General features: G+C 45.0%; 1 protein-coding gene across 16 annotated transcripts; it reads right to left on the bottom strand.

The window, feature by feature from the left end:
* Tpm3 (tropomyosin 3) lies at positions 1–27,920 on the bottom strand. Of its 16 annotated transcripts, none has more exons than XM_051199385.1 (10): positions 27,775–27,920; positions 26,824–26,949; positions 14,653–14,786; positions 13,228–13,345; positions 13,059–13,129; positions 11,728–11,803; positions 10,987–11,049; positions 10,800–10,869; positions 9,776–9,854; positions 1–1,389 (listed from the first exon to the last, which is right to left on the bottom strand). In XM_051199385.1, the coding sequence occupies exons 1-10, from the start codon at positions 27,889–27,891 to the stop codon at positions 1,386–1,388; spliced, it is 858 nt and encodes a 285-aa protein (XP_051055342.1). In that variant the 5' UTR covers positions 27,892–27,920; the 3' UTR covers positions 1–1,385. The 16 variants fall into 16 exon arrangements, with proteins under 16 accessions (XP_051055342.1, XP_051055340.1, XP_051055339.1 ...); XM_051199380.1 differs by lacking the exons at positions 1–1,389; positions 11,728–11,803 and adding exons at positions 2,036–2,466; positions 12,354–12,429; XM_051199381.1 differs by lacking the exon at positions 1–1,389 and adding an exon at positions 2,037–2,466.

The raw sequence follows: 27,920 nt of genomic DNA, 5'->3' as shown, positions 1-27,920 counted from the left end.
TGGAGGGACTGGTTCTTTATTTCAAAATGTCGCTTTTTGATATTCAGTATCAAAACAGTTGCACTATGGGGTTCTTTCTCCCGACAGAGGAGAGTACAAATAAGCCAGTAAGCTGCAGCGTGCCCACCTAACAGGCCTCGAAGAGACCATTTGAACATGGCAATTGGGTGGGGACACTTGAGAGATCAGCACACCACCAGCCCACAGATTGCAAAGAATCCTCACAGCCGCTGGGTTGACCAAGACAACCCAACCCCCAAAAGCAAAATTTCAAAGTAATATAAAATTTAAAAAGTTTTCTTTACATAAGCTATTCAAGATTTCTCCAGCACGGACTGATACAAAGCACAATGAGATGGCACTTTAGAGACAGCAGCTTCGGGAACGGATATGAGATGACTCCCATGTGGCTAAATCAGTGGCACAAACATAATTTTCCTTTTCTGGGGGAGGGGAGACACGGACACAATAAGTGGTCACCTCAACATCAAGTGACAACATGGTCCATTCTGTGAGCAATTAGGACAGGGGTAGAGATGAGACAAGCTTGGTCTCAGGGCTGGGCGCACAGTAGCGCGCTCGCCTAGCATGCACATGGCCCTGGGAGGTGGGGGTGTCTTGGACGGCTCACCATCTTATTTGGTCACATCTGATGGAAAAAGGTAAAAAATAAAAACAAGGTTAAAGTTATTCAAAGATATCAAAGCTGAAAACCTTCACAGCCCGGCAGAGGTTTTTTTTGTTTGTTTTTGTTTTTTTTGTTTGTTTGTTTTTTGGCTAACTTCTAGATCCCCTGTTGTTTGGCTAGGACTTGGTGAGGAGAACTGAGGTTTCCCACAGGGGAGCCTGCCTGGGCTCTGCTGGCTGTCGCGAGGCAGGCCCAGTCCTGTGCTCCTCCTCTATGGAGAGCGGAGTCCATTAGGCTGAAATGTCACCTTTCAACAGTGAAAAGGAGCTGGGTTGCTGCTCCAAGCTGTGGAAGTGCTTGGAATGTTAAAAATGGCTGCTAAGACAAAAAGTATTCACAATATGAATATCACAAGTGCACTGAAGACACCGCATTGTGCTCACATTCCCTTAAATATTGTTCCCAAACGTGCTCAGCCCCTCCAGCTGGAACTCTGGGAAGAGGCTGACACAGTTTTATGAAAAAGACATGAGGGGGTAGAGGGGGGTGGCAGGAGGGGAAAGCAGCCTTCAGTTAAAAAGATCAGCCCTCAGTTTCAAGGTCAGCTTCAGGCAGGCTGGCCTCAGGCGGAGTCAGGGTCAGAGGGAGGAGCAGTCGCAGGGCAGGGGCTGGGGTGCTCTACATCTCGTTCAGGTCCAGCAGAGTCTGGTCCAGCATCCTTTGTGTACAGAGGTGCTCCTCTTTGGTGCACTTCAGCTTATCTAGTGGGAACAGAGAGGAATTACAGAAGTCAGTTCAAGCTCTCCTCACTCTGAAACTTTCTCCAGTCACTATAGAAGGAAGCTACAGGAGCCAGTTACTGCATCCCTGGGTTCTGTGGGGACTCACTCTGGCATGCCTAGTGCCTAGGGGAGGGAACTGGGGCGTATCAGCCATTTCCTCTCCCTCCCACAGGCAACTAGGAAGCATTAAGCTCTCAGTCTGAAAAAGCTCGGGCTGAAAGCACCAGACACCCACTCTTTCCTCTGCCCTCGGGTCAGTGTCTACTTGAAATGCCACAAGTGTGAGCACTGTAGGTAAGGACAAGCACCAATACCTAGTAAAGAGCAAGGAAGACCCTCCTGTAGTAGGTACTTTCTCTACAAAGGGGGAGAAGGGGTTGGGAGGGTGGGGAGAAGTCCTCAGGTCTAAGAAGAATATTACCCAGACACATTCTCGTAAGCAAAGCCCATGGAGATGCAGCAAGAAGGAAAGCTATGAGAAAGAAAACCAGTGCTAAGACACCAACCACTTCATCTGCTTAGCAAGTAAACCACGGAGCTTCAGGAAGAGAGGAAAACCAGACCCATTTTCATGCCGCACACCCTTCTTCCCCATCCATGTTTCCCCCCAGTCATAAGAGCCCACATCTGGGCCTGAAGATGAAGCAGTTACAACATCTTGTCAAGTCAGTCTTTTTATTGTTAGGAAATATCCAAGCGAAAGTGCAAACCCTACAGTCTGTGCACAGGTGAGAGAGAGGCTGCAGCTAATGTTCCCCCAAGTCCCCCACTAAATCTTCCAGGCCCCTTTCTTCTAAAATAGAAACAGCCATTGCAACTTCATGGGGGCTGTCAGGACATCAACAGCATTCTAACTGCCCTCATTAAAGAGCAACTTGCTTAGGGCAAAGCAGTAACTTTTTAAAAAGACAATCAGCTTTTTGCTGGGGTCCAGGTCAGTGGTGTGGGTTTACTGGGCATCAGGGAGCCCTGCCCATCAGTCACACAGATCATGCAGCGTTAGCTTCAGCTCATTAGAAAGCAGGCGGTTTCGCTCAAGTTGGCTGTAGAGACGCTCTGCAGCAGCAACAGAGAGAGGGGAAGAGGAGAGGAGAGACAGGAGGAGAGAGAGAGAAGGGGAGGTTAGTAAAGGCAGAGGCAAACGTGTCTTTCAACTAGCTGGTCTATGTAGCATGCACCGTGTGGCAGGAGGGTACAGGTACTCAGGGCAGAAGAGTCAGCCAGTTGGTGGAAAGACCAACAGAGGGATACAGTAAGAGTATCAGCTATAGGACCATTATGAATGGGAAAGAACACTTTCTTCACATTATCTGTACCCTGGGCTAAGAGTCACAAGGCAGATACAGTGGGCATAGAAAGAACTATTCAGTCACCAGGGATTGGAAAAACCAAAGGAACACCTCAACCTTTTCCCTATAAAAGGACCAAACACAACACTGTGCATAACTATCTCACCCACTCAATCTTTCACTTTCCAGTGCTTCTCACTGTAGAATCATCTAACACGCATATCCTAAAGTCTTCCCCAACTCTTGTTCAGGTTCCCCTTATATACAAGAAACTCAACCTATTAGGGTCAGCAGTATATCCAGCAGCCAAAAAGATCCAAGCCAATTATAGCTATTGTGGGGGGTGGGGGTGGGGGAGTGGAAAGATGGCTCAGAGGTTCAGAGCACTGGTTGCTCTTCCAAAGAACCTGGATTCAATTCCCAGCACCCACATGGCAACTCATAACCACCAGGAAGTCTAATTCCAGGGAATCCAATGCCCTCTCTGGACTCTGAAGGCACCAGGCATGCATGTGGTACACATACACACAGGCAGAAAAAATACCCCCACAAAATAAAATGCAATTAAGAATAACTACATTGGCTCCTTGCCAAGGGTGGTCACAGCTTCCAACTTGGGCCAGTAAGGAGGGGAAGCTGAGGCTTTACTTTGAATATAAATGTGATGCCCAGCTCTATATATTTAAATCTTAAAACAACAACAACAACAAAAACTAGTATTCATAGGGTACAGCTACTTATCAGTGGCTAGACTCCTTAGGTATAAAAATAATCTTATCTCTCTGAGGAGCAGATGGGAGGGGAGCGGGAGGAGAAAGGAGGGGAAACAAACTGGAATGTGAAAAATAAACAATTTAAAAAATTCTCTTGCTACTATGTTTTTATCTTATAACCTGAAACATTACTTAGGTGCACACTTAATTAGTGCTCAGGTCGGCTGCCTTTATCTGGGGTTTCCACTTGGAGCACATCTTTAAGGGGAAATGGATAATAAAGATTTTCGTCTCCACACCACTAAGGAGATAGTATTTGCTTTGTTGCTCTGGCTCCCTGGCTCATCTCCACCTTGATCTTGACTGGGATTATAGGGGTGTACAACCCCACATAACTGTAGATACATCTTAAACAGAGTTTGGAGATAGGAAAGCAAATTATTCTTGACCTACCCCTATTATCAGTCTCTGAAGTTCACATTATTTTATTTTTTTGTGGTAAGGTGTGGCAAAGTACCTCTGGCTGTCTTGGAATTCACCATATAACCAGAGATCTGCCTGCCTCTACCTATTTTTGCATTATTATGTATCATCATATAAATATGTGATATACAGGATATTGGATAGGAAGTCCTCAAAGGGGTCATGACCCACAAGTTGACATCCTAGAGGTTTAGCACTATGCAAGGAGTCTGGCATCGGGCAGACAGTGTTGTGACTAAGGTGTTACACCACCATACCTGGTTCCCAAAGTTCAAGTTCAATTTCTGGTTTCAAGGTGGGACAAGATCTTATTTATATACAGGCCTTGCTCTCTTGCTAGGACGCATCAGAGGGACAAATCACCTAGCTAAAGCAGTCTTTCTTAGGAAGTTGCACTGTCCCTCCTCTCTTCCAGGAAAACATGTGGGAATGAGCACAGGTAGGGCGGGGGGGTGGGTGGGGGGGGGTGGTGTCCTGTTTTTTCTAAGACTATATATCTCAGGTTGGCTTCAAACTTGTGCAATCCTCCTCCCCTTGCCTTCCAGGTGCTTTCATTATAGATGTGTGCCTCTATGCTTGGCTAGAGATAGGTTTTGGCTGTCACAATGACCAGAAGGTTCTATAGGTGTGTGTTAGCCAGAGGGCAGCAATATGCTTATGTACAGAATTTGTGTGCATAATCACCCTTACATGACAAGAGTAATCAAGTCAATAAACTCCAACAGGATTGGTACTGGGCTGGCTTGACTGAGGAGTCTCAGCTCATTACTCACGAAGTTCCTTTCCTATGGATAGTGCCCATCCCTATCCAACTTAGTTAAAGTCCCACACCCGTCTTGGGAAAGAAAGGTGGTCCCTACAAGTTGCCCTCTGACCTACATATCTCCACATGTGTGTCTATCTGGTCATGTAAGTGGCACCCACATTCACACAATAAATTAAAAAGGAATCCCAAGGAACTGCAGTGCTATTCATGTAGGGAAGCTCCACTGCCAGGCACAGGAGTCCAAGCACATCTGTTCCTCACCACAACAATGGCAACAAGGGAAGAATAAACTTACTGATCACTGCCTAAGGGGCCCCGCCCTGACAAGAACCAGGAGGACTGCATTAGGACACAGAATTCCAAAGAAAGGACCCAAACTAGTACCACATAGTGTATGAAGATACCTTTACTTTTCTTGTAGAAAGAGACCTACCAACAGGGTAAAGTAGAAACTACCAGAAAGAAGAAAGGGAGCTCTTCCCCCCCCCCATCCCTGTTCTTATCTCATTGTTTATTAAATGGTGCACACACTAGGCAATCTACCACTCAGCTATGTGTGTGTGCATGCATACATACATACATACATACATACATACTAATTTATATAGCGCCCTATCCTACTATTAGAGATAGGGTCTCACCAAATTCTCAGCTTGATCTTCCAACTAACTCCTGACCTATTCTAAATGGCTAAAACTGTGCTGAGCAATGGTCTTGGGGGATTACTTACATTAAATTTTATTTAGTTAAAAGTAAATCTGGAATTCTAGCCTAACCACAAGACACGTTTAACAGGCACAGAAGCAAGTGATTATTGTACTGGATACCAGTGCCCAAATTCTACTGGGTACAACTCCTTTAAGGTGCTCTACTGTCTTTTAAATATGTTGTTTCCTTCCCCATAATGCTCAAAGCATACCCTCAAATTACTAAAGCAGTGAATGTCTGTTGTAGCTGTCCTGTCAATCTGCTGTAGCTGAGAGTCATCAGTACTCTTCTTCCTTCTAGCCCCCCAACTTCCGTGTGTGTGTGTGGGGGGGGCAGGTTGAGACAAGGTTTCTTCTATGTGTAGCACTGGCTGTCCTGGAACTCTCCGTAGGCTGGCCAAGCCTTTCTTTTAATATTTAATCCTTTTTACACCTGCAGTTGTTGACTTTGTTGTTTTCTGTTTTGCTCTTTGTATGTGAGACAGGGTCTCTTATGTCGCCCTGGCTATCCTCGAACTCACTGGATTGGCCCGTGTCTGCCCTGAATACTGGAATTAAAGGTGTGTGCCACCACGACCGGTGTCTGTAAATGTTCTTTATGGTTCTAAGGTGTTTGTGTTACTTACAACTCTTTGCAATCCCTCTGGATTCCAAAATCTCTTTTATCCACACCCCCCATTCTAGCCTCAGGATCTTGTCTTCACCCTGTTTGTCAGACACATGCTTCTCTCCTAAATCACCTTTTCAGCATCAAACCCAGTAACTGAACTTTACTTCCACACAAGTACTTGTCAGGACCGTGAGTATCCATCTCACAGGTATGGCTATACACGCCTGTAACACAGCACTTTGGAAGCTGAGGGGACAGGGTTGTTTCGTCTCAGGTTAGCCTGGGCTTCAAAGTGAGATGCTAGCTCAGAAATCTTCCTACTAGCACAACCCAGAACAAGCCCCAATCACTCTCCAGAAACCTGCAAGCTAACCTAGTATTTCCCAAAGCATTGCATATTCATGGATAGTGGTGTGTGCACTCATAGTATACCTTTGTGAACTTTAGATAAAACATTTTGAAATTGAGAATGAATTTGAAAAGAACAAAGGTAATAACAGGCCAATGACAGCTAGCATAGGAAAAAAATGCCTGCAACTTGGGGTCAGCACACTGTTAATGTGTTCTCAATTACACACACACACACACACACACACACACACACACACACTTTTTTTTCTTTCTTCAAGATAGGGTTTCTCTACGCAACAGCCCTGGCTGTACTGGAACTCACTTTGTAGTCTAGACTGGCCTCAAACTCACAAAGATCCAACTGCCTCAGCTGGGATTAAAGGTGTATATCACCACAGCTCAGGTGGTTTTTGTTTTTAAAGACAGAATCTTACTATACTGGCTGGCCCAGAACTCCACAAGTAGACTGGCCTGGCCTTGAACTTAAGAGATCTACCTGCTAGGATGTAAAGTATATATCACCGTACCTCACCTTGTTTATTTTTCATTGAGGGTCTTATTATATAGGTTGGTGTGGCCTTGAAGTTTTTATTTGTGGTTTCCCTCCCCTCTCCTGTCCCTCTAATAGTTGGTCTTTTTGTTGTTGATTGTTTTTGAGACAGGGTTTCTCTGTAGCCCTGGCTGTCATGGAACTCATTCTGTAGACCAGGTTAGCCTTGAACCCTGCCTCCGGAATGCTGGGATTCCAGGCTTGCCCATCACACCCAGATACAACAATGTCCTCGTAGCTATCTGGTGAACTCTTCTTAGCAAGGAGGTGCTCATGTCACAGCACACACTCATTCACCACAACAGTGGCACTTCCCTGCAGCACTTTTAGCAACTGTCCCGTCTCCCAAATCTACCTTTGCAGCTATTGTGTGTTTTTTTTTTTTTTTTAAACCTTGTTTCTGCTCATTAAAAGCCAATCCTGAGGCTGGTGATGTAGCTCAGTGGCACAACAAACAAATCTCATCTGAATCTGGCACAGTGGTGGCACATGTCTTGGGAGGCAGAGGTAGGCCTGCCAGAAGCTCAAGAACAGCTTGGGTACATACGGAGTTCTAGGACAGCCCGGGCTAGTGCAAAGCTGTTTCAAAACAACAACAAATATCTTTAAAAAAAAAAAAAATCCAATTTGGGAGCCATCATGGAACCAGACCCCTCCCACTTCTGTCCCCAAACTTTCCCATCTGCAGCTCACCCAGCAGCTTTCACTTTGGGCTTGTCCTTTTCTCTTACAAGTTTCAGAGCAGCTCGAGCCTGCAGGCAGTTCCTTATCTGTAGTAATCTCTTTATTGGAACGTATCTAGATAACATCAGCACTCCAACCTCTACCTCAGTCTCAACGAGACAGGAAGAGATAATACATACAGGTACAGGAATCTTATTTGCTAGAGACTTCAGATTAGGGAACACTTCTCTATCTCGTTATATCTTTCCTTTCCCTCCCTCCCTTCTGTCTTTGTGGTACTGGGGTTCAAACTCAGAACCTTGTGCACATTAGGTAGTGTTCTCCACTGTGCCATATTAATAGCCCTGGGCACAAATAGAGAAAGCAAGTTTCAAACATAAACTTGATTAAGAAATGGAAATGCTATGTAACACTTAGCTATAATATCAAATTCATCCCTGTATAAACTGGAACAGTTCTGAAGTGCTGATACTTAGTTCTACAATATGTATCCAGAGAATTTCACCAGTAGAAATTTAATAGTAAGTCATTACCCTCATGTGCACATGACTGGTTGTTTTCATTTTTCCAACCATCTACTGTGTGTCTTAATGATATCCAGTTAGAAAACAAAGTTCAACAAATGGCAGCAGCCTCAAATAAGTGAGAAATGTTTAAAGACAAAAGGTGCATCCATTGAAAATTCAACCCATTATGCTACACGCTTTTCTGTAACCTGGGATGATAGAACTATTTAACTGTAAGGATGAATCTCACAGGCCCAGTATGCTCTGAGGATGTCATGTCTGAATCTTTGGCAAAAGGGTAGCATATCAGGGAACAATTCAATGGTTTACTGACCTTACTATATGGGAAGGGGGTCTAAGGAAATGAAAATGTCCCAGGTAGACTAGTTAAGAACTTGGAAGTAAAAGACTTAAGATGGTCTTTAAGGAGTAGCACTAGATTTCCTATCATGAGGAGCCTTTACTAGTTCACCACTCTGACAAGACTCCAATCAGCAAGTTAAAACGACAAGAAAACACACACACAAAAGTAACTTTGATTATACATAAATCAGAAGGGGACAGCCTAACACAGCCGTCCCCACATCACACCATCAGGGCTCCTTCTTAACAGCCTTGTCAATAACAAATGCAGGAGGGCATGAGGCTTCTGGAAGCTTAACAATTTAATTTGGGATGGGGGTGAAAGCAAGTATGTAAACTGCTTTTGGTGTCTCCCATCCCCCAGCCCTAAGGCTTTGGAAACCAGCCAGGCCGACCCAAATGGAATCCAGAGCGACTGGGGTGTTGGGTTCCCCAAGGAAAGGGGGTAGATCCAGAACAGAGCAGAAACGGTGACAGTTTATCTGTATGAAAAAGGACACTCCAGGTGAGAAGGGCTGGCTCGGCTGAGGCAGCAGCTTGGGAGAGGGAAAAGGCAAAGAGAAGCAGGACAGCCAGGCACCTGAGGGTCCAATACTCAGCTACTTCTGGGTTAGTGGGCAGAACAGGCACATTAGCATTAGAGATCACATGAAGTCCCCAAAAAACTTTTGGTGCTGTTCACTGGTTGGCTTGCTTAGGGACTCAGCTCAATTCTTAAACTGGCCGCTTCTAACCCTGGAAATGCCACATTAGCACAAACTTCAGGGCATAAATCAGGATGTATGTATGTGTTCTCAGTTTGTTTTTTGAGACAGGGATTCTCTCTAGACATAACCCTGGCTGTCCTAGAACTCAGAAATCTGCCTATGCCAGGATTAAAGGCTCACACCACCATGTCCATTGTGGTTTGCTTTTGAGACCCCATCTTGCCATGCAACATTAGCTGGCCTTGAACCTGCATCAATCCTTCTGCCTTAGCATCTAGGCTGCAAGGATTATAGCTGTGTGCCCCTACGCTCAGCATTAAGAAACAAAAATGAAAACTTAGTGCAAAGAACTGGGCACAATGGCACAAGTCTGTAATCTTAGGAGAATTTGAAGTTTGAGGTCAACATGGCTTAGAACTAGACCCTGTGAGAACTAGAGGGGAGAGTAAGAGAGAGAAAATTACATCCAAGATTAAATGCCTCCCTGGATTCTGCCAAACAAATAACCAGCACCAACGTTTTTTTTTTTTAAGTGGGTGGAGGCTATGATTCAAGGTCAAAACCCAAGCACACTCTGCGCAGTCTGCACCCTCACCCAGACCAGGAACCCAACCCACACTGCTGCCTGATAGTTACATAGAGGTCATGTCATTGAGGGCGTGGTCCAGCTCGTCGCTAATGGCCTTGTACTTCAGTTTCTGGGCATAGAGCTCGTCTGGACAGGCACAGGAACCATAGGGATGATGAAGGGGATAAAGTGAACGGTATCAGAAGCAGATGGAGAGAGGGAATCATTAGAAAATAGGAAAAATGTGACTGTGGGTCTAATACCCGAAAGGAAAAACACAAAATTGAACTATTCTGGCAATGGTGACCATTTTCAATCTACCTTACCCAATGGCCAATAGTACTTCCTGATTTCTCCAAATCAATGCAGCAAGAACGGAGAACCTGAGCACATGCCAGCTACTAAGGAACCCAAGGGACACCATTCCCACCCAATTCTGAATCAGTAATGACACTTAAGGAAGACAGAAAAGGGAGAAAGCACACACGCATGGTATACTTCTCTGCTTACTCAATGTGATCATTATTCATGGGCCTTTGCGCTACACTCTGCCTCCCAAAGAACAGCCAGCTACCAAGAACATATCCAGGGAGTTCTCAAAGCAAAAGACTTGTTTCCTTGGTAAGGTGGATGGACACAGCTGTCTAATATCAAGAACAAGAAACCCTGACACCGTTCAGCTGTGAGATTGGCTACTATCTCCTGGAGAGATGGCATACAACTTGAGTGATAAAAAACTATATAAAGTGGCCATATGACACACAGGACTTCACTATCTCTTAAAAAAATCATGGGTTCCGTTTCCATTTCAACTCAGACTCAAGATTTAAGACCACTAAATTTAGAGTTAAATACAGACATTACATCTTTTCAAAGGAAAGATGGTAGATTTCAGAAATAAGTAAAGTTGTATTAAAAGATTAAAAAAAAATCAACTCTAGGGTTTGACCTACTTTGCTTAGCTATTATAACAAAGGACAGGATACAACATATATTCCAAGTCACTACCAATTTCCCTTGATGAACAGAGAAAAGGCTCAAGATTAACGGGCAAGACCTTCCCCTCTCTCAACCCCCTGCCTTGCTCCATACCTTCCAAATCATCAATGGTCTTTTCCAGTTTGGCTACCGATCTTTCGGCAAACTCGGCACGAGTCTCTGCCTGAGGAAAGAGAAGATCAACCAATCAGAATGAAAGATGGTCATTTTTCTTCCCCTCTCACTTGTACACCATTGAGAACCAAGGCTAAATTATTAATTCTATCTTCCCTCATCTCACCTCCTTGAGTTTGTCAGTGAGAATCTTTATCTCCTCTTCATACTTGTCTTCTTTTTGAGAATACTGTGAAGAGAAGTAGAAGAGCACAAACGTCAGAGCAGAAATGGGCTGCACACAAACAGCAGCCATGGGAGTCTTACATGGCTCAGACACTCTCCTATATTTGATGTACCAAATGGTCCAGGACTAAAAGCAAGGACCAGTTTTTGACAAAGGGTTAGACCCAACCATTTCCACACATAAATCACACAGAGTAAACTCTGCCAAGACCTTTCTTTTGTTAACAACAGACCTAAATTTTGACCTTATTCCTAAAATCCTAAAGTGGGTTTTTTTGTCTGTTTTTTTGCCTTTCTCCAACTTAACCAGGAGGATCCATTCCCTTGTGATGGTAAATGGTAATCATCTGTCTTGACTGCTACTAGGTAGGTCTGAGGTCTAAGAGCTGGCTGACCCCATCTGATTGCTTACAAGTCAATACAGCCCCTTTAAAACTGCCTTTCAGCACAGCAATTCAGCTGGAGGAGCACATGACTCCAGGCACTGGAGACCATGGCCTTATTTGAACCTAAGCAGTGGAGGTAGCTAGGAATTAACATTAAACCTACAATCTGGGTGGACAGAGATTGGGGGGGAAAGGACAATTCACTGGCTTAAAAGGAATGGGTGTGTCTAGTCTTTCACTAAGAGCAGGGCTGGGCCCAGGCCCCAAAGCCTGTCACCTTCACAAACCAGCCCTACCTTCTCCGCCTGAGCCTCAAGAGACTTGAGGTTGTTGGTGACATTCTTCAGCTCCTCCTCCAGCTCAGAACACTTACTGTGAATATTTTAAATACCGCAGGAGAGGATAGGGGGAGAGGAAGAAATAAAAAAAAAGGAGAGAGACACACAGATGTGAATTGAAACTATGTGTAGAGAGAGTTGGACTGCACATCAGGGAAGAATAGATTCTGGGTAACCTGAGCAAGCATCAACCCTCCCCCTCTACCATGGAACATGTGTGTCAGGAGCTGGACCTCCTGTGCTCAGAATGTTTGGTTCTAATAAAGAAAGAACACTTGAGAGAAATCACTCACTACCAGGGACAAGTTACAGCTGCTATTTGGGGGTGGAGATGGGAACAGATCCCCAACACAAACGCCCCCCCCAAATCACCCAAGAGAGGCAGAGACCCTTTGGGGGAGGCAGTGAAGCAACTAGGGAAGAGATGAGAGATGCAAGTAAGTGGAAAGGAATGGAGCATTCCATGAAGAGATGAGAAAGCACTAACACATCAACTGGTGGAGGGAGACAGCTGCAAAACAGAATCAAACTCAAAAAACCACAGCACAGGCACAGACCCTCTCCGTGGGCTCAATGGTTAGTACCTTTTCTTCAGCAGCACTCAGACACTTCAGGTTCTGGTCCATCAGTCTGATCTGCTCATCCATCTCTCGGCAACGGCTGTTAGTGACAGTCACGGGAATGGCACAGGCCAGGTTGTGGGGAAAAGGTTAAAAAAGGAACAGCAAGAAAACAAGCCGCAAAATGGGGTGTGGGAGTGGGTAAAAATAAACAAACAAATGGGGAGAAAACACCACCATGGTCATGGTATGTCATGTCTGGGGTGGGGGGCGGGTGATGCAATGCAAGCACATACACATACTCATCCATGCTGACTTTGTTACACAAGGCCAAGCCAGTACCAATGGGCAGCAGGTGATTTCTCTAAAGCCTTTGCTCTCAAGTTCCCAGGCAGAATGGCAAAGTGGTAAAAACAGACCAGGTCTGAAGTCAGTACAGACCAAGGAGGAAGAAGATTGCTGGTGAAAGGACCCAACAGGATCTTCCTACTAGCTGTATGCCATATTAGTCTCGACCTTCCCTCAATTTGAGAATCTTCCCAAGAATAAGCAAGCCTTGCTACCTGTTACCAGTCAAGGTAAGAGAAAGCCCAAAGCCGTTCTTAGAGGCTAAAGCTGTCTAACCACCCTCCCAGGCCTGTTTAACAAGGTCGAAGGAATGCTAGTTTACTTGAATTAGTGCCCAAGCAGGCAGGACAGTATGACAAGATCTGGAGACAAAATACTCACGACTCTGCCAGCTCGGCCCGTTCCTCCGTGCGTTCCAGATCTCCTTCAATAATCACCAACTTACGAGCCACCTATAAGAAAGGATCCTGGTAGAGCTCAAGCAAGCAAAGGGAATACCCTTTCATGACTGTCTTTGTAGAGCCAGCAGGTCTCTGCAGAGGTGACTCACCTCTTCATACTTCCTATCTGCCTCTTCTGCGATGTGCTTGGCTTCCTTTAGCTGGATTTCCTGGAGTTCCATCTTTTCTTCATCTTTTAGAGCTCGGTTTTCAATCACCTTCATACCTCTGCCAGAAACAGGATGAACCAGCAATGACACTCTGAGGTGTGTGGCCAGCTCCATCCCAAGGACTCAAAACTATACTCTTTAGAGTCCATTCTTGTTTGTCACACAAATGGAAATTCAACAGCACTTGAGTGCCTGTACTTTTAATTTAAAACTCTCTTAGGCCAGGCAGTGGTGGCACATGTCTGTAATCTTAGCACTTGGGAGGCAGGTGGATCTCTGAGTTCAAGGCCAGCCTCATCTACAGACAGCCAAGGCTACACAGAGAAACCCTGTCTCAAAAAAACAAAACTAAACTAAACTAAAACAAACAAACAAACAAAAACCCCAACCTTTCTTTTCTGGTTTTTGAGACATGACTCCTCTAGTCCTGGCTACTCTTGACTGACGGCCTCTGCCCACTGAGTGCTGAGATGAAAGGCATGTGCCACCACTGCCTGGCTAAAACATTTTCTTATAAAACACTTTGGGGGAGGAATAGGGTGTTAGGTCCCAGTTCAACTCATGAAGGACAAACACTAGTAATCTACAAATCACTACCATTTAAAAAGTAGATATGGGGGCTGGTAATGTTAACTTGGTGGCAGAGGATGTGCTTAGCATATAAGGTAGATGCTGGGTTCAATCTGCAAAATCAGAAACAAATCTAGAACAGGATGTGGTAGCACAGGCCTGTAATCCCAGCACTTGGAAAGTGGAGACAGTAATAGGAGATGTCATTCTGTAAATGTGTTTCTCTTATTGGTTAATGAATAAAGGCACTGTTGGCAAATAGGAAGGCAAGATAGGTGGGACTGGGAGACAAGGATTCTGGGAGATGTAGTAGAGGGGATTCAAGATGTAGGGACTTTGAGAGGAAGAGGTCCAGACCCTCTCTCTGATAAGACCACGTGGAAACACTTAGATTGATAGAAATGGATTCATACTTAAGACAGCTAGCCAATAAGAAACACTAGTGACTGGCCAATAGCTTTATATTTAATACAGCTCCTCTGTGTGTTATTTGGGGCTGACGCGGCTCTGGGAACAAGCTGGCAGGAAAGCTGCTTGTAAAAGAGGCAGGAGGATTAAGAGTTCAAAGCCAGTCTGGGCTACATGAGACCATGCCTCAAACAAAACAAAACAAACAAACAAACAAAACAGGTCTAGAGGGAAATCTAGGTCAGAGCCACTGTCAACTACTTTGTTTGGAGTGCTGGGGATGAATCCCCAGAACACCTAAGGCACAGCAGGTGAGTGTCCCACCACTCAGCTACCTCACAGGCAGATACTCTTGGAATTTACACTCCCCTACATTCTTCCATATACCTTTCACTCTCATCAGCAGCCTTTTCTGCTTCCTCTAGCTTCTGCAGGGCAGTGGCAAGGCGCTCCTGAGCACGGTCCAGCTCCTCTTCAACCAGCTGGATCCTACGGTTCAAGGAGGCCACCTCAGCTTCAGCCTTAAGTCAATGGGAAATGAAAACAGAGGCTTGGTGAAAAGAACCAATATGACAGAAGGCTAGAATTCATCACTATGAAGAAGCCAGAGTCAAGTAATACAGATAAAATGTTTAAAGATCTAACATACAGGAATATAAATAAATCAATTTCTTCCTTTCCCGTCTAAGAACTCCCATTTCTTATACATGAAATGTTTTGTGTGACCCAATCTCGTGTTCAAAGCTTGCTTTGAACATGCCATACAGTACCTCTCAAGTGTTGGGATTACAGATATGTACCACAATGTCTAGTTTATGCTATGCTAAGGATGGAAGCCAGGGCTCATATATGCTAGACTGGCATTCTAACAACTGAGACGTACCCTCGGACCCAGAAACACTGTTTTAAAATTCAGTTCCTTGCCGGGCAGTGGTGGTGCACGCCTTTAGTCCCAGCACTCAGGAGGCAGAGGCAGGCAGATCTCTGTGAGTTTGAGACCAGCCTGGTCTACAAGAGCTAGTTCCAGGACAGGCTCTAAAACCACAGAGAAACCCTGTCTCCAAAAATAAAATTCAGTTCCTTGTTCAGACACTATTATCCTCTCTCTTCTGGACTGAATTCAAATTCCAGAACCTGTAAGAGTCAGCAAAGCCAAGTGTGATGACACACACCTTTAATCCCAGCATTTGAGAGGCAGAGGCAGGTGGATCTCTGCCAGCCTGGTCTACATGGTGAGATCCTTTCTCAAAAAAGTAGCCAGAGTTCCATAATCACACACACATACACACAAAAAAGCCAGAAGACACATTTCTGCTTTATAGCTTTATACTCAATAAATTGATGCCTGCTTCTAGCTTTCAACTCCAGATCCTCCTGTCTTTACTTTCTAAATGCTGGGATTACAGGCATGCATATATATATCAGGATACCAAACAACAATATTTCTATCTAGTAGTTATATTATTTTATAATATTTCTCTCTATATTAATTTAGTTTGCAGTTTAAGTTGTTAACCCTCTGGTCATCTTACATTAAAACATCAGGAGGATGACTAACTTCCCTGATAGGAAAGCAAACCAATGCAACTGGAGTAGAGGCTGGAAAGATGGTTCAACAGGTGAAGGCGCCAGATGCCAAGCCTGAGGACCTGAGTTCAATCCCCAGAACACAACTGATAGAGAGAACCAGTTTCTTTAAGTTGTTCTCTGACCTCCACAGTGTGTTGCATATGCTCACTCTCATTCGCCCACTTTAAAAAATAAAGATAAGATTCCTTTCCTCCACCCCAGCCTTCAATAAGTCCCCATATTCCCTTAAGAAAGAATAGCATACTTTGATAACAGTATAAAAAAAAACAAATAAACAAAGCTAGATAGATCCCACCTACTTCCACTCCTCTGGATGTCTGAACTACCTTTTCATTGCTCTAACAACTTCTTAAACTTCATTGACTTCAGTACAATTCATGACAGCAACTTCCCTGGCTTTCACACACAACAAAGTACAAGCTCAAGTCCAAGTCACAAACTGGCTATGAATGAGAAACAAACAAAATGAGATAGTTTGTACATAGTCTGTGGAAAGTGTCCTCATAGGCGTGAACAGTATGTGGCTGTAATCCTAACACTCTGTAGCCTGAGACATAAAGCCCATGAGTTCAAGGCTAACTTGGGCTACACAGGGAGAACCTGTTTCAATAAGCAAACACCAAAACACCCAAGTATAAGATCTTTGCTGCACAAGATGAGATTCAGATGCTTATACCCTGGTGAACTCTAGCTCTCCTCTCAAGCCCAGATTGTGCCTGAATTCTATTACCCTGGTTTTCTCTTAACAGGCAAGGGTGGTGCAGCTGAGGAATCTGGGCCATTAGCCCTATGGGGAGGGATATAACCGGACAAGACTCCTGCTAACAATCAAGATGGGAACAAAAATTTCCACATACAAACACGGGAGATTCAAGAAACTGGGAAAGAAGGCAGGAGTCCAGGCTACAGGAACAGAAGACTGAGATGTCTACATAAATTGAAATTCCCAAGAAGTCATTTGTATTCCTAACTGTACCATTCAGAATGCCACAAAGACAGGCATTCTCTAGTTCTGTGTCTTCTAGGACAGCACAGATACACCCTTACAAACCCAGCAAGGCCAAGCAGTCACAGGGAAGCTGGGCAAACAGGATGGGGCTATGAAACACATACACCACACAGTACATACTCCTTTTGGATGCCTTAACACACACACCACACAGTACATACTCCTTCATACTCCTTTCGGATGCCTTTAAAAAACAACAACAACAACAAAAAAAAAAAGCATGAAAAATGCAGCAACAAGGGCTGCAGAGATGGCTCAGCAGTTAGAAGCACTCGGGTTTGATTACCAGCACCCACATGGTGGATCACAACCATTCATAATTACAGTGCCTGAGGCACTAACACTCTCCCAGCTCCCTCGGGCACCAGGCAACTCGTGGTACACACACATACACACAAGCAAAACATTCATACACATAAAATAAATCTAAAGAAAAAAATTAAAGATAAAAGAAAAATGCAGCTGGATTTAGGAAGCAAATGTAAAGTCCCCAACCAGCTCCTAGTTACTCAAACTGGAAAAAGATAACAGCCTTTGGGGGCAGGGCAGGGTAGTTTCCATGGCAACAAGCTGGCTCTGGTGCTTTCGCCTACAAAACAGCATTTACAATTGAAAAAGGAGGAAGAGAAAATACATTGCTCTTCTAAGAGCAAGCCTCTGTTAAAACCAGAACCAAAGACTAAGGACTCCCTGAAAAAGCTTCAGACAGACCAGAGGGTGGCAGAGTCCAGGACTTCAACAAGGACAGGACATTCTTCTTCCCCTACAGCAGATCAGTTCTCTTTACAAGGAAACAAAAGCTTTCAAAATCAAGATCTGATACTCCATTTAAAGGAATAAGGAAGACAACTTGAATTTCCCTTTAAGTCAGAGGTTACATATACCAGTCAGGTCAGCATCAAATCTTTGGGTTATAGACTAGTCTGTTTTTTTCCAGTTAATCCCAACTGTTATCTGAAATGCTTAGCAGAGCCTGTCTACCTCCCTGCAACTTGGAGGTCTTCCATTCAATAGTAATAGGATTCTCCATTGTTCAGGAGGCAAAATCCTAGTGTTGGAAAGTACAGTCACTTGGTCATATTAAAAAATGGCTGTCTGGTGGTGGTCCACACTTTTAATCCCAGCACTCGGGAGGCAGAGGAAGGCAGATCTCAATGAGTTCGAAGTCAGCCTGGTCTACACAGTGAGTTACAAGACAGCCAGGACTACACACAGAAACCAGACCAAACCCCCAACCCCAACAACAACAAAACAAAACAAAACAAAAAAAAAAAATGAAGGAAGAAAAAAAGATGGCTGACAGCTTTGGCTATGACATAAGCTCAGTGTACATATGGCTCAGTGGGTAAAGGTGATTGCTTCCCATTATACAAGCCTGACAATCTGGGTTTGATCCCCTGCACCCATGTAATGGTGAGAGAAAAGACTCCACAAAGTTGTCCTCTGGGTGCCACACAATGCACGCCGGCACACATACGTCATATGCATACTACATCCCGTAAAGAAGCTGATGGGGAGCTGGTAGACAAGAGATAGAGCAGGGCCAAGGACAGACGGGATAAATCTAAATCTGGCACTTTGCCACACTGGGGTTTCTCTTTTTAGATGAAAGTCACAGGTGTAATTCAAAGTAGAGATAGTACTGGCAGAGTCAGGCCTTGACTGAAGAAGGACTTCTGGGCACACTGTGTGCACGCTCTTACCAGGGAGCTCTAGACTCTATTCTCCAGAATTTCCATTTTACCAAGAGGGAAAGCTGGGAGTTATCTGCTGCCCCAGAGTCAACAAAGGTGGAGTCTACCAAGCAGAGGCACTTAGAGCAAAGGGCTGTTTGCCTCTCCTGTAGCAGTGTGCTCTGCAATGGGGAGGTGGGGGGGGGGGGGCAGTGAAAGGAAAGCAGCAGCCAAGCCAATCCAAACCTGAGCCAGAGAGGTCATAATGCTTGCTATGTGTCCACCAAACACTCGGACATACTGAGCATACTGACAAATGCCCTAACCCCCTTCAGAGACCAAGAGTCTGGGCTTCCAGCCAGAACCAGTGTTCAAAGCCCACTCTCCTCTCAACAGTACTTCCAATGTTTTGGACTAGAACAAAATGAAAAATACTACAGGAAACTTGGAAGAGAAACATTTTTAAAGGGTAAGACAAACCATACATTTAAAAATGGCTACAATGGGGCTAGAGAGATGGCTCAGTAGGTAGGGCACTGGCTGCTCTAGCAGACATGTGGTGAGGCTGAGGGAGTAAGCTCACAAATGACCGCAATTCCAATTCCTGGGGTCAGACACACATAAGTGCACATAAATAAAAATAGTAATAAAGAAAGGTTACAACGGAGATCCCAGCGTGGCAGTTAACACCAGAGAGTATCCCAGAGGCTACAGGATAAGGGTCACCTGGGTCCAACAAGTCAAGGGCAGCCTGGATAGGTAACTTGTGCATTTCTATCATTAACAATGGATACATTTCAGTGTTATGCTGTCACCTGTCCTATACAGGCCAGAATTAAGGGTCTACCTCAGTATAGCTTAAGGCTCCTAGCACTTGAAAAGAAAAAAACCCATTAAAACCCTCTAACTAAACAAAGGAAATGCAAAACTGAAAGTAAGATTTAGCAGGGAGCTATACTATAAAGTCTGTCTCCAGGCCAAGAATAGGAAAAGACTGCCCTCAGAACTTCTCTCAACTTTGGCCTCATCCATTTAACAAGGGCAGGTTGGGTGCCCATTCGCAGTAGCCAGAAAAAGACCTGACCGCTTACTGATGCAACAGCATAGGACCCCAGCAGGTAACGCTAGCAGGTGGAACATGCAAAACCCACATTCCACAGTGGCCCTAGAGAGGGGGCAAGCAGGCCAAGTATCCCACTTCCCACTGAGTCCTCATTACGGGCTAAAGGTCACAGATGCAGAAAGTCAAAAGCTCAAAGAAGATACCAGCCACATCAATATTTAACCACCACCCTACTTCCCCATTCTGAGGACTTCCTCAGGAGACTTCCGTGAAAGTCACTCTGCTGCTTATCACCCCAGAGTCATCACCCATAAGAAAGGAGAGCCAAATTTTCCTACAAGGAAAATAAATGACCAAATTCTGGGACAGACAGACACAACCTTCCTACCCTAAAACCACTCCCCGGGTAACCACATTTAAGTAATGGGCCCAAGGCCAATTCCTTCAACTGTACTGTCCATTTTCCTCTTTAAGACGTTCTCATCTCTAGAACAATCTCACTGGAATTGATAAGGAGAAGTTGCAGGCATGCCGGGAGTGGCCAAGAGAGCCTGTAATTCCAGCACTTGGGAGGTTTAAGCAGGAAGACTTCCGGGAATACAAAGGGAAACCAGTCTCAAAACAATCATACTGAACGCCTGGGAAAGGGTGATGGTGAAGACAAGCTCTGACATCTCCGTGCCCCGTAATAAAATTTTCTTAATAACATCAAGGAGCTATGCTCTGCTTTTCCATACTCACCCCTTTTAGCCCTCAAAAATATTTTCAGTTACCCCCAAACGAGCAGCAAAGGGGAAGAAATACACCAAAAGGGAGAGCAGTAAAGAACACCATAAGCCACAAGACTTATCTTCATTCGGTCTTTCATAAGAATCCATTCATCCCACCAACAGTTGCACAAAAACCATTGTACAGGAAAACTGAGAAAGCAGCCCCTCCCCCAAATCATCACTGCCACTCAATAATCTGTTTCCATCCTCCAGTGTCCAGATCAATCAGCATCTTGCGATTGGCCTGACATTTGACTCTGTTATACACTCCCTTATCAGCCCTGCTTAGTTTAGGAGAAATGTTCTCCGTAAACCAAATTTGCACTGCTCACACTTCAGGCAGAAGTTCCTGCCTTCCAGGTCATGATGAGCAAGGCCAAGAGGTGTATCATCTCCTTTCCCACTTCTCAACGACTGATGGGCGGGAGTACCAGTTAGTTACAAAAGGTCCCCAAGCTCGAGGATGGGAGGTGGTGCTGTGGCCTTAAGCTCCGCCAGTGAGGGAGGGAGCCGCGCTTCCTCTCAGCCAACTGCTGGCTCATTTCCTGAGCAGGAGGATGGAGCGGAAAAGCTGCCAGCAGGCCAAGTCGGGGGCTTTCCGGCGGTCCCCACCTCCCACCCTCATCTTTCACAGGTTAGGCTCGGCCCCTCCCAAGCCAGAGGAGCACACACTTACTTCTATCCCTCTGGCCGGAAACCTCAAGCGAAAGCAAAGGGTCCCCACCCTTCGGGGACAAGTGGGGGGAGGGAAAGACCGCTGAGCCCCTCCCCTGGCCGCGCCCGGCTCCGAGGGACCGAATGAATGAGCTGGGGGGGGGGGGGTAAAGGGAAAGGGCAGCCCGTGGCGCGCGGGGCTCGATTCTTTCCAGGGTGCAGCCTGCTCGCACGAGCATCTACTTTCCTCCGTGTTCGCTTACCAGACCATCGTAATCGAGTCCCCCCCAACCTCGGAGCTCCGCGTCTAGTCCGGGCCTCCAGGACGCCGTGGAGCTGAGCTCCACAGCAGAGGCGCCGGTCCCTTCCCTGCGGCGCCTCGCCCTCCGCGCGTACCTGCTCCCGGGCCCGCCGTTCTCCCTCCACTTCCCGCTGGAGGCGCTCGGCCCTCTCCTCAGCATCATCCGCCTGCTGCTGCAGAACCTGGATCTTGCGCTTCACCGCCTCGATAGTGGTGATCCCGGCCATGGTGCCCACCCAGCTGCTTCTGGAATTCGGTTCCTACCTCCTCCGCTCGGCGTTGTAGCCGCTTCTCACCCTACTTCCGCCTGCTCCGCCCTGAAATACCGGAACTCACCCACCCGCCCGGATGTGACGCCGCTACCTCCGCGCGTTCTCCACCTCCCCTGCCAAGCAGGCGGGAACGCAGTCCACTCGAGGGGCGGCGGGCAGAAAGTGGGCGGTGGGGCCTCCCAGTCGCCCTAGGTGACCGCTCAGGGAGGTCTTTCCTCAGGCCAGTAAAGGGGGGCGGGGTTGGGTAAGGCTACCATAGTAACCGAAAGGTGCTTCGTGGTCTAGCCTCACCCACCAGGCTGCCTCTCAACAATAGTTGGCCCATTTACAAGTACGGTGCTGTCTTAACTCTTCCCCTGTTGACCTCTCTCTTTTATCCAGTGCCTCCCTACCACTGTGTCCTCTCCACTCTGCAGTATAGAGTATCCCGCATGCTTTCACTTCTACTCTACAACAGACTCCAAAAACAGGTTCTGAGAAAAGCCTAAAAGACTCTAGACTTCTTCTTGCAAAGAGTCCCAGTAAGCTCCTTGAAAATCTATTGAGAGGGTTGTGGGTATTGCTCAGTTTTTTTGAGCACGAAGCCCTACACTCGATCTCCAGAAGTGTGGAAAATGACATAGTGGCAAGTATGTGTAATCTCAGCACTTAGAGGGGTGGAGATAAAGAATTCAAGGTCATTCTTGGCTAGATGATGAATCCAAGGCTAATCTGATGAACTATATAAAACCCTGTCTCAAAACAAAACCCAAAACTATTCAGATAGATTCTCTCCCAGTTCCTGGAAGTCAATAAAGGGGTGAAAGAGACTAGTGGGGCAAATGGGCATCTATAAGGCCAGGTGTGAATTTAACTGTTCTGTTAGAATACCAGTCCGTATGCACGATCAGTTTACCTGCCAGCCAGCCCCTTAGACCCTTGGAATGATTTAGGACTTGGTAATTTAATCTTCATGTACAACCCCTTTTGTAGCCAAGATACTATATCTCTATTCTGTCAGGAAGAATTCATTATTTATGGCTCCCTATTATCATATTGTTGGTGCAGCAGCAAGATATAAGTATCTGGAAAACTATTGTGGAATTTAACCTCTAAACTGTAATAACTTTCATTCGTTTTCCTGCCACTTCTTTCAATTACTTCTACAGGTCCTATGTACAGGATTTCTGAGAGCACAACTGTAAAGAGGTTTATTGTTTTCTCTTTGCTAGTCTAGTTTTTTGTTTGTTTGTTTGCTTGCTTGCTTTTATGCTTGCTTTGTTTTCATTTTTGATTCCCCCCCCCCCAAAAAAAACAGGGTTTCTCTGTAGCTTGCAGTCTGTTCTGGAACTCGCTCTGTAGAACAGGCTGGCCTCGAACTCACAGGGACCCACTTGCCTCTGCCTCCCCAGTGCTGGGTGTAAAGCCGTGCACCACCACTGCCCGGCCTTGTTTTAATTTTTTGAGATGGTGTCTCAGGTAGTCCTGGTTGGCTTCAACTCACTTTTGTAGCCCTGATTGGTCTTAAGCTCTGGATACTTCTTTAATCAGGTGTGAACCATCACACCCTATCTTTATTTCTCTGTATTTCTGTCCCCTCCTCGGAAAGAAATAATGATAAATTCCTCCTTTGATACAACTCTTCTCTTCCCTTGAGAAATGGGATGTGGAGTAAGACTTAGAACTAAAAATACTAATTGGGTTGGGGTCTGTGGAGACTCTGGGTTTAATAAGACACTGCTGTCCTTTCTGATCCTGGTTTTCAGGAAGCTCCCTTCTTTTGGGGAGAAAAAAAAAGACTGCTGTGAAACTACTCAGAAGAAACAAATTGGGTGAGCAATAATTTTCTCAGTAGAGTATCCTGTACACTTTGATTCCCACCAGCCTCCCCCAAAACTAAGACAGAAAAACATATTTCTCAAGCTTGCTTTGAATGAGTGTCTTCACAGGAGTGCTGGTGAAAATTTTGTCATCTGAGTGCTGACCAGCAGGTGGCACTGTTATACCTCTCTGTACCCTTAGAGCTCATCCTAGGCAAACCAAAGTTGAGCCAATACTGCATTGCATTTCTGAAGCTGGTGCCTTTGTACAGATAATCTCTTGATCCAGGGAAGCAGATGGGTAGACAGACTCCCAATAGCTTGTAGAGACATGATGGATGGGCACCAGGGAGACCAACTAGTGCTGTAGTTTTCCTGGTGACAAACAACACAACATCTGTCCATCCCTGTTCTCTCCTTTCCTCATACCCCCCAACACATGTTCCTAAAAAAAGGGTGTTATGACTCGCATGTGCTAAGGCCTACCCATTGCATTCTTCTTTCCTCTTGTTTCTCCCTAAAAAGCTTCTGATTTCATCTTGGATCTTATGGGTTGGAAAGATGACATGCTATGTTGTACAGGCATGTACACACACACACACACACACACACACACACACACACACACAATTTTTCGAAACAGCGTTTCTTTATGTGTCCCTGAATGTCCTGAAACTCCATGTGTAGATCAGGCAGGCTGGCCTCAAACTCAAGAGATCTGCTTGCCTCTGCCTTCCAAATGCTGGGACTAAAGGTGTGCACCACCACATTGTGTATGTATATTTTGCTACAATTTTAAACTATAATAGTAACTAAACTCTGGGAAGAAAAAAAAAACACAAGATTGGGCTGACCTTGCCACAGCCTTGCCCTTTCTTTGTTCAAGCAGCCCTGGAAAATCCTACACATTCAGAAAGGCTTCTCAGATAACCCAAACTGCCAGTGTAAATATGTAGTTATTGGCTTCCTCCTCCCTCTCTCCCCAATACAGTTACAACCAGATAATATGTTGCTTGCTTACTTACTAATCTCAAGGTCAGCAACTGAGCTGTGATCCTTTTCTGTGTTAGACAAGCACCCTTTCCACAGAGGGCACACATTCTGATCTTCGCTTTCTAGTTAAGTCTCTGTGCCCTTCCTTGTTCAGCACTCTTCCCAATTCTGTAGACACCCAACTTTCTTTCTTGTACTTGAAGTTGAGGGTCAGCAAGTTTTCAGTAAAGGGCCAGATAGAATGCCTGGCTTAACAGGTCATACAGACTCTGCAGCAATTATTTTATTGAAGGGAGAAATCTCCTAGATAATATATAAACGGGAGAGCATGAGTGTGTTCTAATACATCCTTACTTACAAAACCAGGCTGTGGCAGGGCTTATCTTACCATATAGACTAGGCTGGCCTCAAACTCATAGAGCCCCACCTGCCTCTGCCTTCTGAGTACTGGGATTAAAGGCGTGTGCCACCATGATCAGCTAGTTTCTTATTATTGTACATCTCTATGAGGGTACTCACTGGCTATGTGAAAAAGGTGACAAGGTTGAAGATTTAAAAATTTTAGACAGAATTTCTAATATTTTTTAATAGGCAGTGGTACCATAGGCCTTTTATTCCAATACTCAGGAGGCAAAGGCAGGCAGATCTCTGAGTTTGAGGGTGCCTGGTCTACAGCGTGATTTCCAGAACTACATAGAAAAACCCTGTCTCAACAAACAAAAATTTTGAGAATTTCTATGTAAATATGAAGAAGCTTCTTTCAAACAAATACAGTGGTAAGACAGTGTTTGTATAGAGTATGTGTGTTTTCGTGTGTGTGCTGTGCTCCTATGTGCAAAACATCCTACAATTGGTAAAACTCGCCCCTAGGAAATTCAATTATCCTTCTGAATATATTGGCATTCTTTCTGGGACCCTTTCCCTCTCCTTTTCCCAAGGTTTGTATGACACCAAACCAAGTTCTTGTCCTGATTCTTAGCTCTTTCTGGCTAAGGACCTTTCCAGGGAAGTGTTACTTAACATCTCACAAAACTTAACCTAACACAGTTATAGTTTGTGAAAAGTGTCCTCCAGCCTCCATATTTAGGGCCAGAGAGACCTATCCATCTGTGCCCATAAGCTGGGCTCAGCAATTCAAGCAGGCCTTCAAGTACCTGCTTAATCGTGGAAACAACATAGTGTTGTTTTTTTATTTTTCCCAAAACAGAGACATAGCAGTGTGTAACGGATAGGACTTTATAAACTATGACTGTGTATAGTGCATGTTCCCCTGTTTACATCTCCAACCTCTGATGTCATGTACTCTAACATTCATTATGTCTCAGTCTTTGAAAGTGAAGAATCAAAGAGAAGAGCACTTTCCCCATGGCAGAGGCTGAATGTGAGGATCTAAACGCATTTGTAAGCCATCCACTCTGTCCTTTAACTGTTTCCCAAAACCAAATGTGATTTAAAATAACATTGGCTTCTATTTTCTCCTCACCCAGAGGCTAAGAAATGCCTGTGTAAATGACATATCTTTTTGTTACTGTTAAGATCCCTATGAGCTAGGTCAATCCAGGGGGTACTGCATTTAATCTCCAGCACCGCAATTAAAAAGTAATAAATGTAAACAATCCTCTGATACTTTTCTTCAAAACAGTCATCCTACATAGTTGACTATTTCTCTTTGCAGAAAGCATTGAGGTTGATGAAGGAAAGCAGGTGCTAAATTATAATAGGCAGTGAGTAAAGGTTTTTAATTTTAAGAGAGAAAAGCCCTGAAGAACTGTACAGTTTATTCAGAACCATTAGGTAAGGTCTGGGGCCATACCTTTGCCTGCTTCCCAGTTTCTATTATAGTCCATCCTTGATAGCTCACAGCTCTCCTATGATCAGGGTTCCCTGTAGCATCTTTGTGGCAGGGCAGATGCCCAACTTGACCAGGACAAATATACCCATATAGGGTCAGGGTCAATGTGACCTCCATTTCCTATTGTGAAATCTAAGCTGGCTTTGTTGGGTAATTGAGAGATGAGAGGTTCCCTATTAATACACACAAGCACATGCCAAACCTTGTACACAAAAGCTAAGAATGTGGCATGGGGGAGGAGGTGGACACCTGATAGCATGCATCTGGACTTGGAAGCTCCTCCCTTTGTCCAGGTCCTAGAAAAGGTCATTAAATTACGGAAGGAGGTTGAATAGTATAGAAATGAGATTGCCATATGTCTCTTTTTTTTTTCTCCCAGTGCTTGGCATAGAACCCAGGGATCCATAAACATTAGGAAAGTGACACTACCATTGAACTGTGCTCTCAGCTTCAATGTGTCTTTAAGTAAGAAAAGTCTGTTCCAATATAAGAGCATGCCAGCATGTTACATGCAAAAGCATTATGTTGGCTATGTACCCTCTGCCAGTGAACCCACAAGGAAACCATCTCCCTCATACTTACATCAGCTGCCTTCTTCTCCGCTAGCTCCAGCTTCTCCTGAGCATCCTTTAAAGCTTCAGAGTACTTGTCCAGCTCATCTTCTGTTCCTTTCAGCTTCTTCTGCATGGTGGCTAACTCATCCTCTAACTGTAGGAGCCCAAAGAGTAACCAGAGACATAAACACATCCATGTGTGCTTGGACTCTAAAGACCTCTGAGCTCAGCCTCCACATTATCAACCACCCCACAAAGAGAGACACACTTTTTCCAGCACTGTTCAATGCCTTATGCTATGGCTTGACATCAGACTCTATAATTTCTGGCCCCAAGATGACCAAGTCTGGAGATTTCATCCTAGACTATTGGATGGTAAACGTTGAAGAGAGAGAGAGAGAAAAAAATGGAGCATGCTCTTACCTTTTACTCTAGAAGTGAAACATTCTTCTAAAATATGGTCTACTTCTAAAGTCCAGCAGGCATGCTGTGGCACAGAAGAAGCCACTGGCTTTCTCAAGGTCATATGAACAGTCAGTCTAAGGTGGATACCCTAGAGGAGTGGATCTCAACCTTCCTAATGCTGCAACCCTCATACCACAGTGACCTCCAACCATAAAATTATTTTGTTGCTACATCATAACTATAAACTTGCTGCCACCGTTATTAATAGTAATATGTTTTTTGATGGTCTTAGGCAACCCCTGCGAAACGTAACAGGTTCATGACCCACAAGTTGAGAACCACTACTCTAAATGTTCTCTGCCCCTCCATTTTCCCATGAAAACCAACCATTCCCCCACCATTTCCATCTCTCTCCTTCTTCTTCTCTCTTTTTGTTTTCAAGATAGGGTTTCTCTGTGTCTTTCCGGCAGTCCTGGAACTCGCTGTGTAGACCAAGCTGGCTTCTGTCTCCTGAGCGCTGGGATTAAAGGCCCACCTCTGTTTTGTAACTAGCAAGGGCAATGCCAGTGCCTACCTGTTTGCTTCTTTCTTCTGCCTGCTTCTGCTCAGCTTCAGCTTGCTCAGCACGGTCCAGAACATTCTCCTTGTCTAACTTCAGCATCTGCATCTTTTTCTTGATGGCCTCCATCATGAGTTGTGACTGTTGGTGGGCTCACCTGT

This window comes from Phodopus roborovskii, unplaced genomic scaffold (genome assembly GCF_943737965.1).
Source record: "Phodopus roborovskii unplaced genomic scaffold, PHOROB, whole genome shotgun sequence".
NCBI lineage: Eukaryota > Metazoa > Chordata > Mammalia > Rodentia > Cricetidae > Phodopus > Phodopus roborovskii.
Note: the sequence above shows the minus strand (reverse complement) of the source record. Positions and strands in the feature narration are given on the sequence as shown.

Excerpts from the sequence above, each read along its gene's own strand:
- Tpm3 (XM_051199380.1), bottom strand. The coding sequence starts at position 27,891 with ATGATGGAGGCCATCAAGAAAAAGATGCAGATGCTGAAGTTAGACAAG. Across the intron at positions 13,346-14,652 it reads GCTGCTGATGAGAGTGAAAG|AGGTATGAAGGTGATTGAAA; the intron begins GTATATGGAAGA and ends TGTTTCTGGCAG. Across the intron at positions 13,130-13,227 it reads CAGATAGGAAGTATGAAGAG|GTGGCTCGTAAGTTGGTGAT; the intron begins GTGAGTCACCTC and ends CCTTTCTTATAG.